This window comes from Ursus arctos, unplaced genomic scaffold (assembly GCF_023065955.2).
Source record: "Ursus arctos isolate Adak ecotype North America unplaced genomic scaffold, UrsArc2.0 scaffold_2, whole genome shotgun sequence".
NCBI lineage: Eukaryota > Metazoa > Chordata > Mammalia > Carnivora > Ursidae > Ursus > Ursus arctos.
In genome coordinates this window covers 82,138,544-82,156,397 of record NW_026622874.1, presented here as the reverse complement: position 1 = coordinate 82,156,397, position 17,854 = coordinate 82,138,544, and the positions used below count along the sequence as shown (strand labels likewise).

The window sequence follows — 17,854 nt, the reverse complement described above, 5'->3', positions numbered from 1 at the left end:
GGTTAGGTTAAAAATTTTAAGTGATTTCTATTATAGACTCCAAGTTAGAACTAGAACTTTTCCCATGATGACATAGATATTAATTCTTTTTCTTTTTCTTTTTTTTAAAGATTTTATTTATTTATTCGACAGAGATAGAGACAGCAAGCGAGAGAGGGAACACAAGCAGGGGGAGTGGGAGAGGAAGAAGCAGGATCATAGCAGAGGAGCCTGATGTGGGGCTCGATCCCATAACGCCAGGATCATGCCCTGAGCCGAAGGCAGACACTTAACCGCTGTGCCACCCAGGCGCCCCAATTCTTTCTTTTTCTTGACTAACTCCTAAATTATCTACCACAAAGACACAGGTATCAAGGCCGAAGCCCAAAATCTTTACATACTCTCAGCTGAATATATGGAAATGAATTAACATAAAATATTAATATATTTGAAAAAATCCGTTTACTGTGATTATTTCATTCCAATACAAAAAGGGTAGGCTTTGCTCTCCAATTGACATTTTAAGGGTGGAAGTTAGTTGTTGTTTCTTTTTAAGGGTCATTATTACTCACTTAATGAAGACTTCTTCCATGGTAGTGATTGAAGCACCAAAGTTGGCAATACCCAGCTCTTTTTGTTTATTTTCCAGGTCATTAATGAGAGCTTCAAACCTGAAAGGAGAGGAAGAGGAGAAGAATGAACTAGCACTAGTTCTAGATACACTTTCTTTTTTGTTGTTCATTTTATTTTCTAGTAAGTTGAATTTTTAAAATATGTGAACACTTTCATTTAATACTTAATTTTATTTCCAAATATATTCTTCCCTATTGTTTTCTTAAAAGCTTTTTTATTGTGGTAAAATGTAAGAAACATTACATTTATTATTTCATCAATTCAAGCAGCATTAAGCACATTCACAACCATTGCCACCATCCATTTCCAGAACTATTTTAAGATCCTAAACTAAAACTCTGCACCCATTAAACAGTAATTCTCTTTTCCTTCCTTTTTTCAGCTTCACTTTTACATTATGTCAATATGAGTTTTCCTACTGTATGTGCTTCATATAAAATGGAATCCTTTTGTGTCTGACTTATTTCACTTAGCATAATTCTTTCTAGATTCAACCATGTTGTAGCATGTGTAAGAATTCATTCCTTTTTAAGGCTGAATAATAATCATTGTATGAATAACACAACATGTGATTTATCCATTTATTTGTGGGACATTTGGGTTGTTTTTATCTTTTGGATTTTGTGAATAATGCTGTTATGAGCATTGGTATACAAACACCTGTTCGAGTTCCTACTTTCAATTATTGTGGGTATATACCTAGAAGCGGAATTGCCAAATCATATGGTAATTCTATGTTTAAGTTTTTAAAAAGATTTTATTTATGTGAGAGACAGAGAAGAGTGAGCAGGGGTGAGGGGCAGAGGGAGAGGGACAGAAACAGACTCCCTGCTAAGTCGGGAGCCCTATGCAGGGCTCATCCCAGGACCCTGTGATCATGACCTGAGCCAAAATCAAGTCAGCCACTTCTGACTGAGCCACCAAGGTGCCCCTCTATGTTTAACTTTTTAATGTGCTGTCATAGTGTTTTCCATAGCAGATGCACCATTTTATATTTCCAATAACAGTGTACAGGCTTGCACTTTCTTCACATCCTTTCCAGCATTTGTTAATTCTTGTGTTTTTTATTTGCGTTTTCCTAATGACTAGTGATGGTGCACATCTTTTCATGTGCTTGTTGGCTATTTGTATGTCTTCTTTGGAGAAATGTCTATTCAATTCCTTTGTCCATTTCTGAATTAGGTTGTTTGGGATTTTTGTTAGATGTATTTTTAAATACTGTTGGTTAGCCATGGGAAAAATGTTTAGTAGATTATTCTTCACTGTGATACTTACAGTGAAATAAACAGAAATAAAGAAGAGATATTTACTTTAGCAAATTTGTCCCCACTGTAAGTTGATCTTTCGTTGTCCTAAAAAAATACCAATTTACTTTTTGTAAGTATTAAGGACTATAGCTACGGAATAAAAGTTAATTTGTTCACATATTCCTATATCAAATGGAAAATTCCTATATCAAATTACAGTAGTTATAAATAACAAAAAATGGATTTAGTGAAGTAGAAGCTGGACACTGAGAAAGATTTACCAGCTAGGCAGTTGTGTGGAAGTTTTGCTAATTGTAGTGTAATTACATCATGATTCTAACAAATAATTTTAGAAGAATGAGTTAATATTATTTTAGGTTACAAAGATCTCCAAAAACCCATTTACTTCTTATAAAAACCTCTCTAATTCCCAATGAGGGACTATCAAAAGCCTATGTGTGATTACCCTCAGAGATGGTAAACTAAAAACTCTCCATCTTCCAAATTTTCTCCACATTTTAGGCTGAATTCCATTTTCATCTAACTTTACCTAATGTTGATTGTTTGTTCTACTCCTAAGCTCTCAGTTCAATCTGACCCCTTTTCCTATGACAACTCTTCACATATTTTAAGGTCATTTTCACTCTTCCTTTTGAATGTTCTCAGTACAATCCCTCATGTTAAAGATTATTGTATAATGAGACTATTTTTATGATGTACTTAACTGATTTTGGTAACAGGGTAATACTGGCCTTATAAAACGAATTGAAGAATAGTTCCTTTTCTCATATTTTCAAAAAAGAGTTTGTGTATTTTTTTCCCCACTAAACATCTGGTAGAATTAATCAGTGAAGCCATCTGGCCCTGGATTTTTCTCTGCAGGAATGTTTTAAAGTACAAATTCAGAAGATGGCGGGGGAGTAGGGGACCCCTACCCCTACTGATTTTTCAGCCAGTCCCCTGAGTCGAGTTGGATAGGTACCAGACAAGCCTGAACATCCACAGAATCAGCCTGAGACGCAGGAAGATACATCTGGATCCCTACAAATGAACATCTCCAGCGCTGAGTATTGAGGTACGAAGCGGGGAGCTGTGAAACCACGCACAAATATTGGAAGATAAACGGAAGGGGGAGAGAGCCGCCGCGTTCGGGCCCGGGAAGCGGTAGCCACCTGCATGGGGGAGTGGGCGGACTTGCGTGCAGACCAGCACCCACGAGAGAGCAGACTGAGACCGTGAGCCAGGGAACGCACAACAAGACTCAAAACCGGAGCTCCGGTGTGCTCGCTGGAACCAGACTGAGACCCGGAGCTCCAGAGTGCGCGGGGGCGGCTGGCAGCTGGCGGTGTTAGAAACAAAAAGGACAGAGACGCGCCAGCCCTGGAAGTGAGGTCTGGGATGCCGGGTGTGGGGTGCACATCCCAGGACACTGTAGGGTTGAGCAGCACCGACAGAAACAGAGTTAAAGTGGCCAGAACATCAGTGAACAGTCTGCGACCCCTCTGTTCTGAGACAGAGGCTGAGATTCGGCCACTGAGCTCTGACTCTCAGAAGAGGCACAGCAAACCACCAGGGAAAGCCGCCAGAGAACAAAAGCCTGGAAATACTGGCTCACAGTGTGCCCACCCCCATCCCCCCTCGCAGGGGACACGGAGACTCTACCCAAAGGATTGCCTGAGTATCGGCGCGGCAGGCCCCTCCCCCAGAAGGCAGGCTGAAAAATCACGAAGCCCACATCCCTAAGGTCCCTATAAAACAAGGGCACATGGCCTGGGTCCTGGTCAATAAATTGGGCTCTGGACAACCCTGCAACCTCTCCTCATCAGAATGACAAGAAGGAGAAATCCCCCCCAGCAAAGAAAAGACAATGAGTCTGTGGTCTCTAGCACAGAACTAATGGATATGGATATAACCAAATTATCAGAAATGGAATTCAGAGTAACAATGGTCAAGATGATGTGTAGACTTGAAAAAAGTATTAACAAAAATCTTAATGAGAATATAGAATCTCTAAGGGCGGAAATGAGAGCGAATCTGGCAGAAATTAAAAATTCTATGAGCCAAATGCAGTCAAAACTAGAGGCTCTGACGGCCAGGGTGAATGAGGCAGAAGAACGTATCAGTGAATTGGAGGATGGGTTAGTAGAAGAGAAAGCTAAAATAGAATCTGGACTCAAAAAAATCCATTCTCATGAATGTAGGTTACGGGAGATTACTGACTCAATGAAACGTTCCAATGTCAGAATCATCGGCATCCCCAAGGGGGTGGAGAAAAACAGAGGTCTAGAACAAATTGTAGCTGAAAACTTCCCTAATCTAGCAAGGGAAACAAACATTGTCCAAGAGGCAGAGAGGACCCCTCCCAAGCTCAACCACGACAAACCTACACCACGTCACGTCATAGTGCAGTTCGCAAATATTAGATCCAAGGATACAGTATTGAAAGCGGCCAGGGCAAAGAAATTTCTCACGTACCAAGGCAAAGGTATCAGAATTATGTCAGACCTGTCTACACAGGCCTGGAATGAGAGAAAGGGTGGGGGGGCATTTTTAAAGCTCTTTCAGAGAAAAACATGCAGCCAAGGATCCTTTATCCAGCAAGGCTGTCATTCAGAATTGATGGAGAAATAAAGACCTTCCAGAATCGCCAGTCATTGACCAATTTCGTAACCATGAAACCAGCCCCACAGGAGATATTAAGGGGGGTTCTATAAAGGTAAAAAGGCCCCAAGAGTGATACAGAACAGAAAGTCACAATCAATAGAAACAAAGACTTTACAGGCAACATGGCATCATTAAAATCATATCTCTCAATAATCACTCTCAATGTAAATGGCCTAACTGCCCCCATAAAACGCCACAGGGTTGCAGATTGGATAAAAGACATGACCCATCCATTTGCTGTCTACAAGAGACTCATTTTGAACCTAAAGATACATTCAGACTGAAAGTAAAGGGATGGAATACCATCTTTCAGGTCAATGGACCTCAAAAGAAAGCTGGGGTAGCAATTCTCATATCAGACAGATTGGATTTTAAACTCAAGACTATAGTTAGAGACACAGAAGGGCACTATATTATTCTTAAAGGATGTATCCAACAAGTGGATATGACAATTATAAATATCTATGCCCCCAACAGGGGAGCAGCAAGATACACAAGCCAACTCTTAATCAGAACAAAGAGACATATACATAAAATACGTCAATAGTAGGGGACCTCAACATTCCACTATCAGAAATAGACATAACACCCATGCAAAAAATCGACAAAGAAACAAAGGCTTTGAATGCCATACTCAGTGAGTTGGACCTCATAGATATATATAGAACACTACACCCCAGAACCAAAGAATACTCATTCTATTCTAATGCCCATGGAACATTCTCAAGAATAGACCATGTTCTGGGTCACAAAACAGGTCTCAATCGATACCAAAAGACTGAAATTATTCCCTGCATATTCTCAGACCACAATGCTTTGAAACTGGAACTCAACCACAAGGAAAAATTTGGAAGAAACTCAAACACTTGGAGACTAAGAACCATCCCGCTCAGGAATGATTCGATAAACCAGGAAATCAAAAATCAATTTAAACAATTTATGGAGACCAACGAGAATGAAAACACAACGGTCCAAAACCTATGGGACACTGCAAAGGCAGTCCTAAGGGGAAAATACATAGCCATCCAAGCCTCACTCAAAAGAATAGAAAAATCTAAAATGCAGTTTTTATATTCTCACCTCAAGAAGCTGGAACAGCAACAGAGGGACAGGCCTAATCCACTCACGAGGAAGCAGTTGACCAAGATTAGAGCAGAAATCAATGAATTAGAAAGCAGGAGTACAGTAGAGCAGATCAACAGAACTAGAAGCTGGTTCTTTGAGAGAATCAATAAAATTGACAGACCACTGGTAAGACTTATCCAAAAGAAGAGAGAAAGGACCAAAATTAATAAAACTATGAATGAAAAAGGAGAGGTCACAACCAACACCAATGAAATTGGAAGGATTGTTAGAAACTTTTATCAACAGCTTTATGCCAATAAATTAAGCAACTGGAAGAGATGGAGTCCTTCCTGGAAACCTATAAACTACCAAGACTGAAACAGGAAGAAACTGATTTTTAAATAGGCCAATTAATTATGAAGAGGTTGAGTCAGTGATAAACAGCCTTCCAAATAACAAAACTCCAGGCCCGGAAGGTTTTCCTGGGGAATTCTACCAAACATTCAAAGAAGAAATAATACCTATTCTCCTAAAGCTATTTCAAAAAATAGAAACAGAAGGAAAGCTACCAAACTCATTCTATGAGGCCAATATTACCTTGATCCCCAAACCAGGCAAAGACCCCATCAAAAAGGAGAATTACAGACCGATTTCCCTAATGAATATGGACACCAAAATCCTCAACAAGTTCCTGGCTAATAGAATCCAACAGTACATTAAAAGGATTATCCATCATGACCAAGTAGGATTCATCCGTGGGATACAAGGGTGGTTCAACATTCGCAAATCGATCGGTGTCTTAGATTTTATCCAGAAGGAAAAATTAAAAAATCATATGATTCTCTCAATAGATGCAGAAAAAGCCTTTGACAAAATACAGCCTCCTTTCCTGATTAAAACCCTTCAGAGTGTAGGGATAGATAGGGCCAGAGAGCACAAGCCAGGGGGGAGGAATGGCAGAGGGAGAGGGAGAAGCAGGCTCCCCCTGAGCAGGGAGACCCTTGTAGGGCTTGATCCCAGGACCCTGGGATCATGACCTGAGCCAAAGGCAGACACTGAACCATCTGAGCCACCACGAGCCCCATAATTTTATCTTTTAGATCACTGATTTACTGTTCTGCTTCATTCACCTTTGTTTTTATGGTCTCCACTTAGAACTGTTTCTTGGTAATAGCATTTTTAATTTTGGTTTGACTAGATATTAGTTCTTTTATCTTTATAGTACGGGATTCTCTACTGTCTTCTATGCTTTTTTTCAAGCTCAGTTAGTATCTTTATAATTGCTTTAAATTTTAGTTCACACATCTTATTTATATCTGTATTGGTTAAATCCCTGGCTGTACTACTTCCTGTTCTTACTTTCAGGGCGAATTCCTCCACCTTGCCATTCTGTCTAGGAAAGAATAAAGAAAAAGAAAAAAACAACACAAAACAAAAACAAATTGGATACTGCTTGTGTTTTGGTCTGTTTGTTAAAATAAACTAGATCCCAAAAGTAGAAAGAAAAAAATACACTGATTCTTAGGTGGACTTGCCTTAGTGGAAATGGGCCTCCAGTTTGCAGGGAGGCAGGGATTGGTGTAAGGGGCTCTGGACTCCACTAGGTGGCGCTGTTTTGCACCCTGAAGGCTTTCATCACTGATGGTTGGGGTGAATATGGCTGTGCCCTGCTCTCTAGTAGCCCTGGAGCTGAAGATTCACAACCCTCACTCTTCAGTAAACCTTCACAGAAAAGCAGTCAGTCACTCTTGTCTCCTCAGTTTCCATCAGAACTCCGTTCACCCGGCCTATGACTGAGGGTTTTTATCTTAGGGACCTGAGTTTCAAAACTCTAAATTTTAAGGACTCCCCCAGTGTGGACCCACACTGTTCATCCTGGGGAGGGTCTTGCATATTTCTGCCTTTTGCTGGACCCGTCTCAGGAAAGCAGTCACACAAATGCACAGCAGTTCACAGTTCATGGCAACACAGAGCAGAAAGGTGACACCTAGACTCACCGTTCTCAGCTGGCTTCCATGCTCCTATGCCTGGGAACTCTGCTGCACTCAGGCACCACCTGTTCTTCTTGTGACCCCAGGGATCCTCAGACCACACTGTCACACCTGGGATTCCACCCTGCTTCACCACCTGAGCACGTTTAAGCCAGGCATGTCCCTCACTATAGCAGAGGTCTAAAAGTTCTGATTCTGCACTCTGCTGCTTGTAAAACTTTGTGGTAGCCTCATTAAGCAGGCTCGCTCCCCTCCACCGTATTCTCAGCTATATCACACTAATTTCAAGTCTCTGCAACTTCTACCTTCCAAAGGATGGTCACTTTTCTACTTGTAGACTTGCAGCATTTGTCTTCTCAGGTCGGTCGGTTTCTCGGGTGTTCAGAATTATGCAACTATATAGTTGTATTCGAGGGATGAGAAAAATTTAGGATTCCCCTACTCCTCTGCCATCTTAACTCTTCTCACCACATCTTCTTTATCCCTTCATCTGTCAGTGAATATTGGGCTTTTTCCACAATTTGGCTCTTGTTGATAATGCTGCTATAAGCATGAGGGTGCATGTATTCCTTGGAGTTAATGTTTTGTTTTCTTTGCATATGTGGAATTTAAAAAACAAATGAATAATGAGCCAAGGAAAAAAAAAGAGAGGGAGGCAAACCAAGAAACAGACTCTTTAACTATAGAGAGCAAACTGATGGTTACCTAGGGGATGTGGGTAGAGGGCTGGGTTAAATAGGTGATGGAGTTTAAGGAGTGAACTTGTTGCGATGAGCACTGTGTAAGTGTTGAATCACTATATTATATACCTGAAACTAATATTACACTGTATGTTAACTAACTGGAATTTAAATAAACTCTTAAAAAAATCAAGCCTTGTGTGAACTTGAACTTATGAGAAAATCCTCTTGTTTAATGAGAGAAGTCTTCAGCTGCAAACTTTTCAAATCTAGTCAGCAACAGACAGTTGTAATTGAACACCTGGCTTTTTGGCAAAATATTACTCACTAAGTTTGCTAAAGACAGAAAGTTAAAAATGATTTCTGGTCACCCAAATCATCTATATAGAACTTTGACTCTTTACCTCTGTGTATATTCTTTGGGTAGGATAAACGATAATTCAGCTCCAGTAAAGTTTTCCACAGTGGCATCTGGAATATGAGAGTGAATTATTGCTGAGATCTTTTCAACATCACAATGTGATTCTTTCTCCATGACTATCTGATATCCAGCACCTGAGAGAAATAATTTAAAAGACCACATGAAGCATTTTCATACTTTTCTAATCTCCTTGTAATTCCAAACCTGGCTCTTCATGGTTCAGGTTACCCAGGCCCACAAAAAAGACATGGAATGTCACGAGATACTTTGTTATGACCCAAGGAAGGCTCACACCTAAAACTTCCAAATGCTGCTCCAAGAACAAAGATATTGAATAAATATCAACGTCCTCTATAATTTTCTTGGTGAACAATAACTTAGTATATATATAATCAGAAGCAGTAGCTATATGAAGAAAAGCCCCTGTAATCTGGCTACTTATTACCCTTGAAACTGTAATTTTGATAAATATTCATTTATTATCACTGGTTGTCCACTGTGTATCAGGCATTAACTAGGCCCTAGGGATAGAGCAGTGAACAAAGCATATAAAAATTTCTGCCTTCCTAAGAAGAGCTACTTTCTAGTCAAAGGAGCAGATAATAATAAAGAGGAATAAGTTAAAATATGTATTGTGTTAGAAAAAAATAAGCAGAAAAGGAATATATTAAGTGTTGAAAGGTTGTTAAATTTTAGACAGAGAACCATGGAAAGCCTGAGAATATGATTTTTGACTAGCAACTTTAAAGACATCAGAGAACTATTACACTTAGTGTTTTCCCTATACAGAGAAATTGTTTTCTGGAATTAGAGAAAACTATCATTATTTCTAAATATATTTCAAATGGTCATTGTATTTGCATTTATGTTTGTTTTTAAGATTAAAAAAGTGAGTATTAGGTTTTTAAGTAAATATATCCCTTAGCAGATAATCTGGGTTACTTACTTGGCTTATAGTATGGAAAACATTATTACATTTTACAAAGAGGTAACTACATCCTGAGAATAAAGTGATTTATCCACTATTTATTAGCTATTGGAACAAAAAACTACTTTTGCTTTACTTACAAATTGATATATGAATTGTTTTTCATTTCTCAGGAATCATGACACAATTGTCTCATGCTCTTAAAACTGAATAGAAAATGCCTCCTTTTGCAGAGAAGTTAGGTAGTGAGAGTTGAATGCTAACACCAACATGGAATTTCCTATGCCACCAAAGAAGCAAACAAAAATCCTAGGCTTTTGATCAAGATGTAAGAAGCCAATTTAAGTATATTTAAAGTTTAGCATGTAAGAAGGGACTGGACCATTCCAAAGTATTATACCTTTTAAAACACTGATTTGTGCATTATGTACTAGCTTATCAATAATTAGTAACATTAGTGAATGCTGTTAGAAATTATAAATGATTTCTTTATCAAAAGCATAGCTGTTTAAATGATGTGGCTCATAACCTAGGCACACAAGTCAACTGCACAAACTCAAACCCATAAGGTGACCACAAACTTTGAATATCTAAATGGACAAAGAAATAGGACTTTAGATAATTTTTTTAATCTAAGGCCCAGTTTTACATTCTATAAAATAAGGTTGTTGTTTTGAATATTAAATATGACACGTAAAGTGGATACCACAATAACTAGCACAGAATAATTAATGTGAGTTGAATGAATCAAAATACTGAATGATGAACCAATTCATCCTTAATTATCTACGTTTATGTTTATACCCTCCAATTTTGAATTCCTATTACTATAATTTCAGCCCTCAATAATGCACTGTTTATCAGTTTTATCTCCTAAAAAAGTCCTATACTTATTAAAGTCAACGACTGTTTTATTCTACTTGTATGATGCTTTCATTCTGTACTACATCCTTACTGTAAATTATATTTTAGAGTTCTCTCATTGTCTCATCATATTGGGGATTTAATACTTATGTGGCAAATGAGAAATTAGGATCAGAGATGACTGATTTCTCTATTTCCTCTTCTCATCAACCAATTAGTTACTCAACAACATAAATCTATTTGGACACAACTGTATTCTAGGAACAAAGAAAACTGTCAGTAGGTGCAAAATGGGAGAAATAAGCAGGGACTTTGTAGGTTGACAAAGGAATTTTGTGAGTCTGAATGTATGTGTTGGAGAACAAATGATAAATATATATAAGGAAGATCCAAGTTGCAAAGGGCCTTAAAAACTACTCAGAATTGTTGAGATCTAATTAGTAGGACAGAGGGAGCCACTGAAATTTTGGCTATGTAGACAACATATAATTAAAATCATGTTAGAAGAATATTACTAAGGCATCAATATCCCAAGAATGAGCAAAGGGAGAGAGAACCATATATTTCTTTCAGGAAGACAGAAGAGCCACAGCACTGCAGCGTCCCCTTGACCATGATGGCAATGCGGTCACCCAGGAGATCAGCTTCATCCATGTAGTGGGTGGTCAGTAAGATGGTGCGATCCTGTTTATACTGGTGAAGGAGATCCCAGGTGGCTCTCCTTGAGACTGGGTCCATGCCAGATGATGGTTCATCGAGTATCATCACCTAAAAACCAGAAGAATTCCTTGACCATTGATAATAGATACTAGGATACTTGTGAGATAACTGCTACTTGAGAAGAACACACGTAAGCTAAGATACAGAATCTAGACTGTACATAGTGATAAAAACCCTAGAAAAAAATAATCCCAAACCATAATTATTACAATTAAGCCAAATAATGCAAATTCCTTCTAATTATCATTGGCAGCATTTCTTTAAGATTCATACCATCTCTCAGGGTTTTCTCAGCTGAGTTTTCCAGCCCACTTGGCAGGAACCCATGGTTTGTGCCTCCCCGCCCCCCCATTCTCTTTTCCTTAATACCTGGGAGCCCCCTATGAGTGCTATAATGATGGCGAGTTTGCGCTTCATTCCTCCACTCAGTGACCTTGAAAATGTATTACGTTTTTCTAGCAGGTTAAAAGTAGACAGCATATGGTCAATTTCCATAGAATAAACGTTTTGATATAGTCCTTTTACCTAAAAAAGAGAAGGCAGAATTTACATGGTGCATCCATCTTTATCCTTGGAAAGTTTTTAGATAATAACTCTCTTTGTATATTTATGTAGCTAAATGAAGTTTCTTGCTACTGTACCCTTAAAACATTTTATACTATCTCTTTTCTCACATCAGCTACATATTTTTGCCATTGCCTCCCTTTAAGTCTAAAGGAGAATTCCTAAAAAAAGAATTTATTTTCAGATTTATAGACACCTGAAGCTCAGAAATGGAGAAAAGAAACAGTTCTATTTTCTAGGTATGATGGAGTAAACCATCTACACCCCCCCCCCCCCGCCCCGCAATTTCATTTCCCACTGAACTCAATTATTAAACCTGGAGAACTATAAAAAGTAAACATCAACAGTTGGATCAGAAAGAACACCATATTTTGAAGTATCACTGTGCCAGCACTGGGATTACCATTTTTCCCCTTGTGTATCCTCCTAGCCTGAACACAAAGTATCCAAATACTGATAGTGCAGATGGAATAAGATTAAGGAGAAACTCTCTAGTTCTGGCTTAAGGAATGCAAAAGAAGTCACTCCTAAAGCTCTGAGAGAGTGTGGGAGGGCCAATTCCTTTTTTTTTTTTTTTTTTGGCTGTCCTTTTGTGTCCCAACCCATCAGGAGTCTTGTGGCAGGAATGGTGGCAAGAGTAGAAAGGAATAGGAATCCTGCAAAAGCCAAAACTCTGAGAGAAGGAAATCTTCTGTTAAGTAGAGTCATGGCTCCAACAGGACAGGGTCAGACCCAGTTGCTTTTTACCACCTTCTCTATTTTCCAGCCACTTGTATGTGGCAAAATCATGAAAGTAGAAAATTTCTGGCTGGAGGACTGAGAAAGGAATCTTCAGGAACCAGGAAATACTGGGGAGATAACAGGAGAGAGGAGCAGGAAAGTATTACTGTAAAGTTGTTTATGAACACATGTGTTTAATTCATCCCATCATTTACATACATGGATCACCAAACTTTAAAATTATGCTAATTAGTAAACCTCTACCCAGGTGTGAATTGACTAATGAATAACACATACATGGGAGAGACTGGATCATCACTGCAGACTTCAAAGCTGACACTAAAACCACAGTCCACAGATAAGACATAAACAAGATGCAGTCTCATGAGTTACTTCTGAAAACCTCCAGGATAAAAACAAAAATTACTTGGCACACAAAGAATCACAAAAATCTCAACTCACTTAGGAAAAGACAGTCAACAGATAGCAATGTTAGGATGGCACAGATGCTGGAATTAAAGTAGAAAGTATCAAAATAAAGAAAAAGAAATTAATGGAAATCTTAAAACTAAAAAAATTCAATAATCAAAATAAAAAGCTCATTAGATATACTCAGTAGTAGTAGAATAGAAATTATAGAGTAAAGGGTCAGTGAACTTGAAGGGAGATCAATAAAAATTATCCGATCTGAACAACAGAGAGATAAATGATTAAAAAAATGAACAATTATATGTTAAGTTTTGAATTGCTAAATTGTACACCTGAAACTAATATGACATTGTCTGTTAACTAACTGTAATTTAAATAAAAACTTAAAAAAAAAAACAATGCCCAAGGGACTTTCGGGACAATAACAAAATGTCTAACATTCACGTCACTGAAGTTCCAGAAGGAGAGAAGAAAGAATATATGGTTGAAATAATATTTGAAGAAATAATGACTGAAAACTTCTTAGGTTTGGAATAAGACACAAACCTACAGATTGAAGAAGCTGACTATACTCCATCCAGGTAAACTCAAAGAAATCCACACCAAACAAATTATAGCCAAATTGCTGAAATAAAGACAAAAATATTTTTTGAGAGTGCCCAGAGAAAAATGACAAATTATCTATAGGAGAATAATTCAGATGACTTCGTATGTCTCATCAGAAACCATGGTGTCCAGAAAGCAGGGGAGCAACATTTTTAACTGCTGAAGGAAAAGAACTGTTAAACCAGATTTCTATGTCAAGCAAAAATATTCTTGGAAAATGGTAGTAAATTAAAGGTACTTTCAAGTGAAGGAAAACTAAGAGAAACTGTAGCCAAGAGTACTGGTCTAAAAGAACTGATAAAGAATATTTTTCAAACACAAGAGAAATAATATAGAAAACCCAAAACATTATGAATGATAAAGAAACAGTAAGTATAATAACTATTATTTTCTTATGGTTCTTTAAACACACTAGATAGCTTTAAATGAAAAATATAGCATTGTCTGATGTTTTCAGTATTTGTACATTTAATATATGACAACTATAGCATAAAGGAGGGGGATAAAGAACCCACAAGTAAGTGGTAAGGTTTCTACATTCCAAATAAAGTCAGAAAATATTGATTCTAAATAATTGTGAAAGCTAAGGTTGTATTTTGCAATGTCTAGAGCAATCACTGGAAGTGTATACAAGAGATATACTAAAAATCACAATTGACAAACTGAAATGGAATACTAAAAAAATAACAACCCAAAATAAAATTGGAAAGGGTAACCAGAGGGAAAAAAGTGAGAATAGTAAAAGGATAGATTTAAATATAAGTTTACTAGTAGTTCATTAAAACTAAATTATCTAAACACATCAATTAAAAGACATTTTCAGATTGTATGGAAAACATGACTTTTTTATACAATGTCTACAAGGAGCTCACTTAAAATTTAATGATATAGGTTAGTTTAAAGTAAAGTGTTTCTAGAAGATATACCATGAAAACACAAAATACTGGGTGTTATATGCAACTAATGAATCATTGAACACTATGTCAAAAACTAGTTATGTACTATGTTTGCTAATTGAACTTAATAAAAAAACACAAATCAAAAGGAAGCTGGAATGGTTATACTAATATCAGATAAAGTTGACTTCAGAACAACAACAAAAAACTACCAGAGACAAAAGAGAGACATCACATGTTGATAATAGAATAATAAAACATAATAATCCTAAATGTGCATACATATAACAATAGACCTTAAAACACAGGAAATAAAAATGAATAGAATGGAAATGAAGAATAAAAAATATATGACTATAATAGGATATTTCAGAAATACTCCTAAGTAACAGTACTACTAGACAAAAATCAGCAAATATATGGAAGAACTAAACAAGATCAAGTTACTGAATCTAACTGATGTTTACAGAAAATTCTAACCAAACAGCAGAAAACATATTCTTTTCAAAAGCATATGGAATAGTAACTACAATAGACCATATCCTCAGTCATAAAACCCTAGCAATTTTAAAACACTTATAATTACACAAAATATGATCTCTGACCAAAATAGAATTAAACTAACAGAAAGAAAGCAGGACAACTTTCCATCATTTTTCATTAAAGATCATACTTGTAAATGATGAGTCACAGAGTCTCAAGGAATACAGAAAATATTTTGAACTGAATAAAAATGAAAATATAAAAAATCAAGTCAAAATTTGTGTGGTGCAACAAAGGAGTGCTTAAGAGGAAAAATCATAGCAATAAATGCTTACATTAGAAAGAGAATGCAGATCATTTTAGAAGCTACACGGGCAGAGCACTAAATAACACTGAATCACATAAAGAAGATGTGATACACACACACACACACACACACACACACACACACACACACAGGAATATTACTCAGCATTAAAAGGGAATGGAATCTTGCCACTTGCAAAACCATGGATGGATCTAGAGGGTATAGTGCCAAGTGAAATAAGTCAGCCAAAGAAAGACAAATATGAAATGATTTCACTCATATCTGGAATTTAAGAAATGAAACAAATGACCAAAGAAAAAAGGGACAAACTGAAAAAACAGACTCTTTTAAGAGTCTTTTAAGTCTCTAACTATAGAGAACAGATGGTTACTAGAGTGGGGGTGAGTAGGGGGGATGGCTGAAACAGGTGAAGAAGATTAAAAGTACACTTATTGTGATGAGCACTACCCTCATACACAGAATTGTTCAATCACTATGTTGTATACCTGAAACTAATATAACACTGTATGTTAACTATAACAGAATTAAAATAAAATTAAAAAAACAAGGAAAGGTACTTCCTCACAGTGATAAAGGGTATCTGCAAAAAATTTTTAATGGTGAAAAACAGAATGCTATCCCTGAGATCAGAAACAAGTCAAGGATACCCACAACACTATGCTGTTTCCAGCTGGGGTGGCATGCAAAAAAAAAAAAAAAAAAGAAAGAAATAAAAGGCAAACATACTGGCACAAAGAAACTATCCCTATTCTCCAACAATATGATGGTCTATGCACAAAACCAAGGAGTCTACAAAAAAAACCCCTCCTAAACCCATTAAGTGAGCTTAGTAAGGTCAAAGAATAATAGGTTAACATATAAATATCATTTTTCTATGTATAAGCAATGAAAAACTGGAAATCAAAAAACTTTTTAAGGCTCCAAATAATGAAAAAAAATATAGGACTTGTATACTGAAAACTAAAAATGGTGATGATACCAAAAACTTAACTTAATAGAGATACCATGATCAAGGATTTGAAATCTCAACATGGTAACAATGTTAATTTTCTACAAAGTGATATACAGGTTTAATGTAATACCAATCAAAATCACAGCAGAACTTTTGTAGACACATAAACGATAATACACAAATTTATCTGGAATGGCCAAATAGCTATAACAGCTTAAACACTTAGAAAAAGAATATAGGGGCGCCTGGGTGGCACAGCGGTTAAGCGTCTGCCTTCGGCTCAGGGCATGATCCCGGCGTTATGGGATCGAGCCCCACATCAGGCTCCTTCGCTATGAGCCTGCTTCTTCCTCTCCCACTCCCCCTGCTTGTGTTCCCTCTCTCGCTGGCTGTCTCTATCTCTGTCGAATAAATAAATAAAATCTTAAAAAAAAAAGAAAAGGAATATAGTTGGATGAATAGCATTATCCCATATTAAGAATTACTATAAAGCTATACAAATCAGGGCAGTGTGGATCAATAGCACATAAAAGAGAGTTGATAAGTAAGTCCACAGAAATATAACCATTTGATCTTTGACAATGCAAAAAGCAATTCAAAGATGAAAGAACAGTATTTTTGAAAAATGGTTTTTGAACAATTGATCATCTATATGCAAAAACAATGAACCTAGATCCACATTTTATACCTTTAAGCAAAGACTAACCCACAAGTGGACCATAGATCCAAGTGTAACATAAAAATCAAAAAAATTAGAAGAAAATATAGAATAAATCTTCATGTCTTGGGGTTAGGCACAGAGTTCTAGAAAAGTCAGCAAAGGCAGTATCCTTTAAGAAAAATGTGATAAAAAATGTGACAAATTGGATTTCAGTATTAAAAACTTTTGCTCTGTAGAAAGCATTGCCAAGAAAATGAAAAGACAAACTACAGAAATAGGGAAAAATTTGCAAAGCACATTATCCAACAAAAGACGTATATCCAGAATATATAAAGAACTGTCAAAAATTGAATAACAAAATAAACCCAGTTTTTTAAATGGACAAAGGGCCTGAACAAATATTTCATCAAAGAAGGTATAAAAATGGGAAATAAGCACATGAAAGATAATCGACACCATTAGCCATTCATGAAATGCAAATTAAAACCAGGATGATATACAACTACACATCTATTAGAATGGTTAAAATGTTAAGAAGTATAGGAGTGCCTGGGTGGCTCAGTTGGTTAAACATCAGACTCTTGATTTCAGCTCAGATCATGATCTCAGGGTCATAAGATTGAGCCTCACATCAAGCTCTGCACTGAGTGTGGAGTCTGCTTGAGATTCTCTCTCTTCCTCTCCTTTTGCCCCCCACCCCTGCTGCGCTCTCTCTCCCTTAAAAAAAATGTTAAAAAGTATTACAATACCTAATTCTGGCAAGGATATGCAGCAATTGGAATTTTCCTACACTGCTGGTGGGGGTGAAAAATGGTATAGTAACTCTAGAAAGCAGTTTGGCAGTTTCTTATAAAGATAAACACTTATAATATGATCTGGTAATCTCGTTCTGAGAGAAATTGAAAAATTATGTTTACACACAAAACACTTTACATGAAATTCAGAACAGCTTTATTCATACTCAAACTGTAAACAACCCAAATGTCCTTTAATTGGTGTACTGTATTACATCTAAACATGAAA

General features: G+C 36.9%; 1 protein-coding gene across 1 annotated transcript in view; it reads right to left on the bottom strand.

The window, feature by feature from the left end:
• LOC113267547 (phospholipid-transporting ATPase ABCA3-like) overlaps positions 1 to 17,854 on the bottom strand; it is a 178,948-nt gene that overhangs the window by 81,061 nt on the left and 80,033 nt on the right. Inside the window, exons 14-17 of the mRNA XM_057314873.1 lie at positions 11,562 to 11,717; positions 11,030 to 11,240; positions 8,664 to 8,814; positions 552 to 650 (exon numbers count right to left, since the gene is read on the bottom strand). Of these exons, the coding sequence (XP_057170856.1) occupies positions 552 to 650; positions 8,664 to 8,814; positions 11,030 to 11,240; positions 11,562 to 11,717 (617 nt within the window). The remainder of the gene's footprint in view (positions 1 to 551; positions 651 to 8,663; positions 8,815 to 11,029; positions 11,241 to 11,561; positions 11,718 to 17,854) is intronic.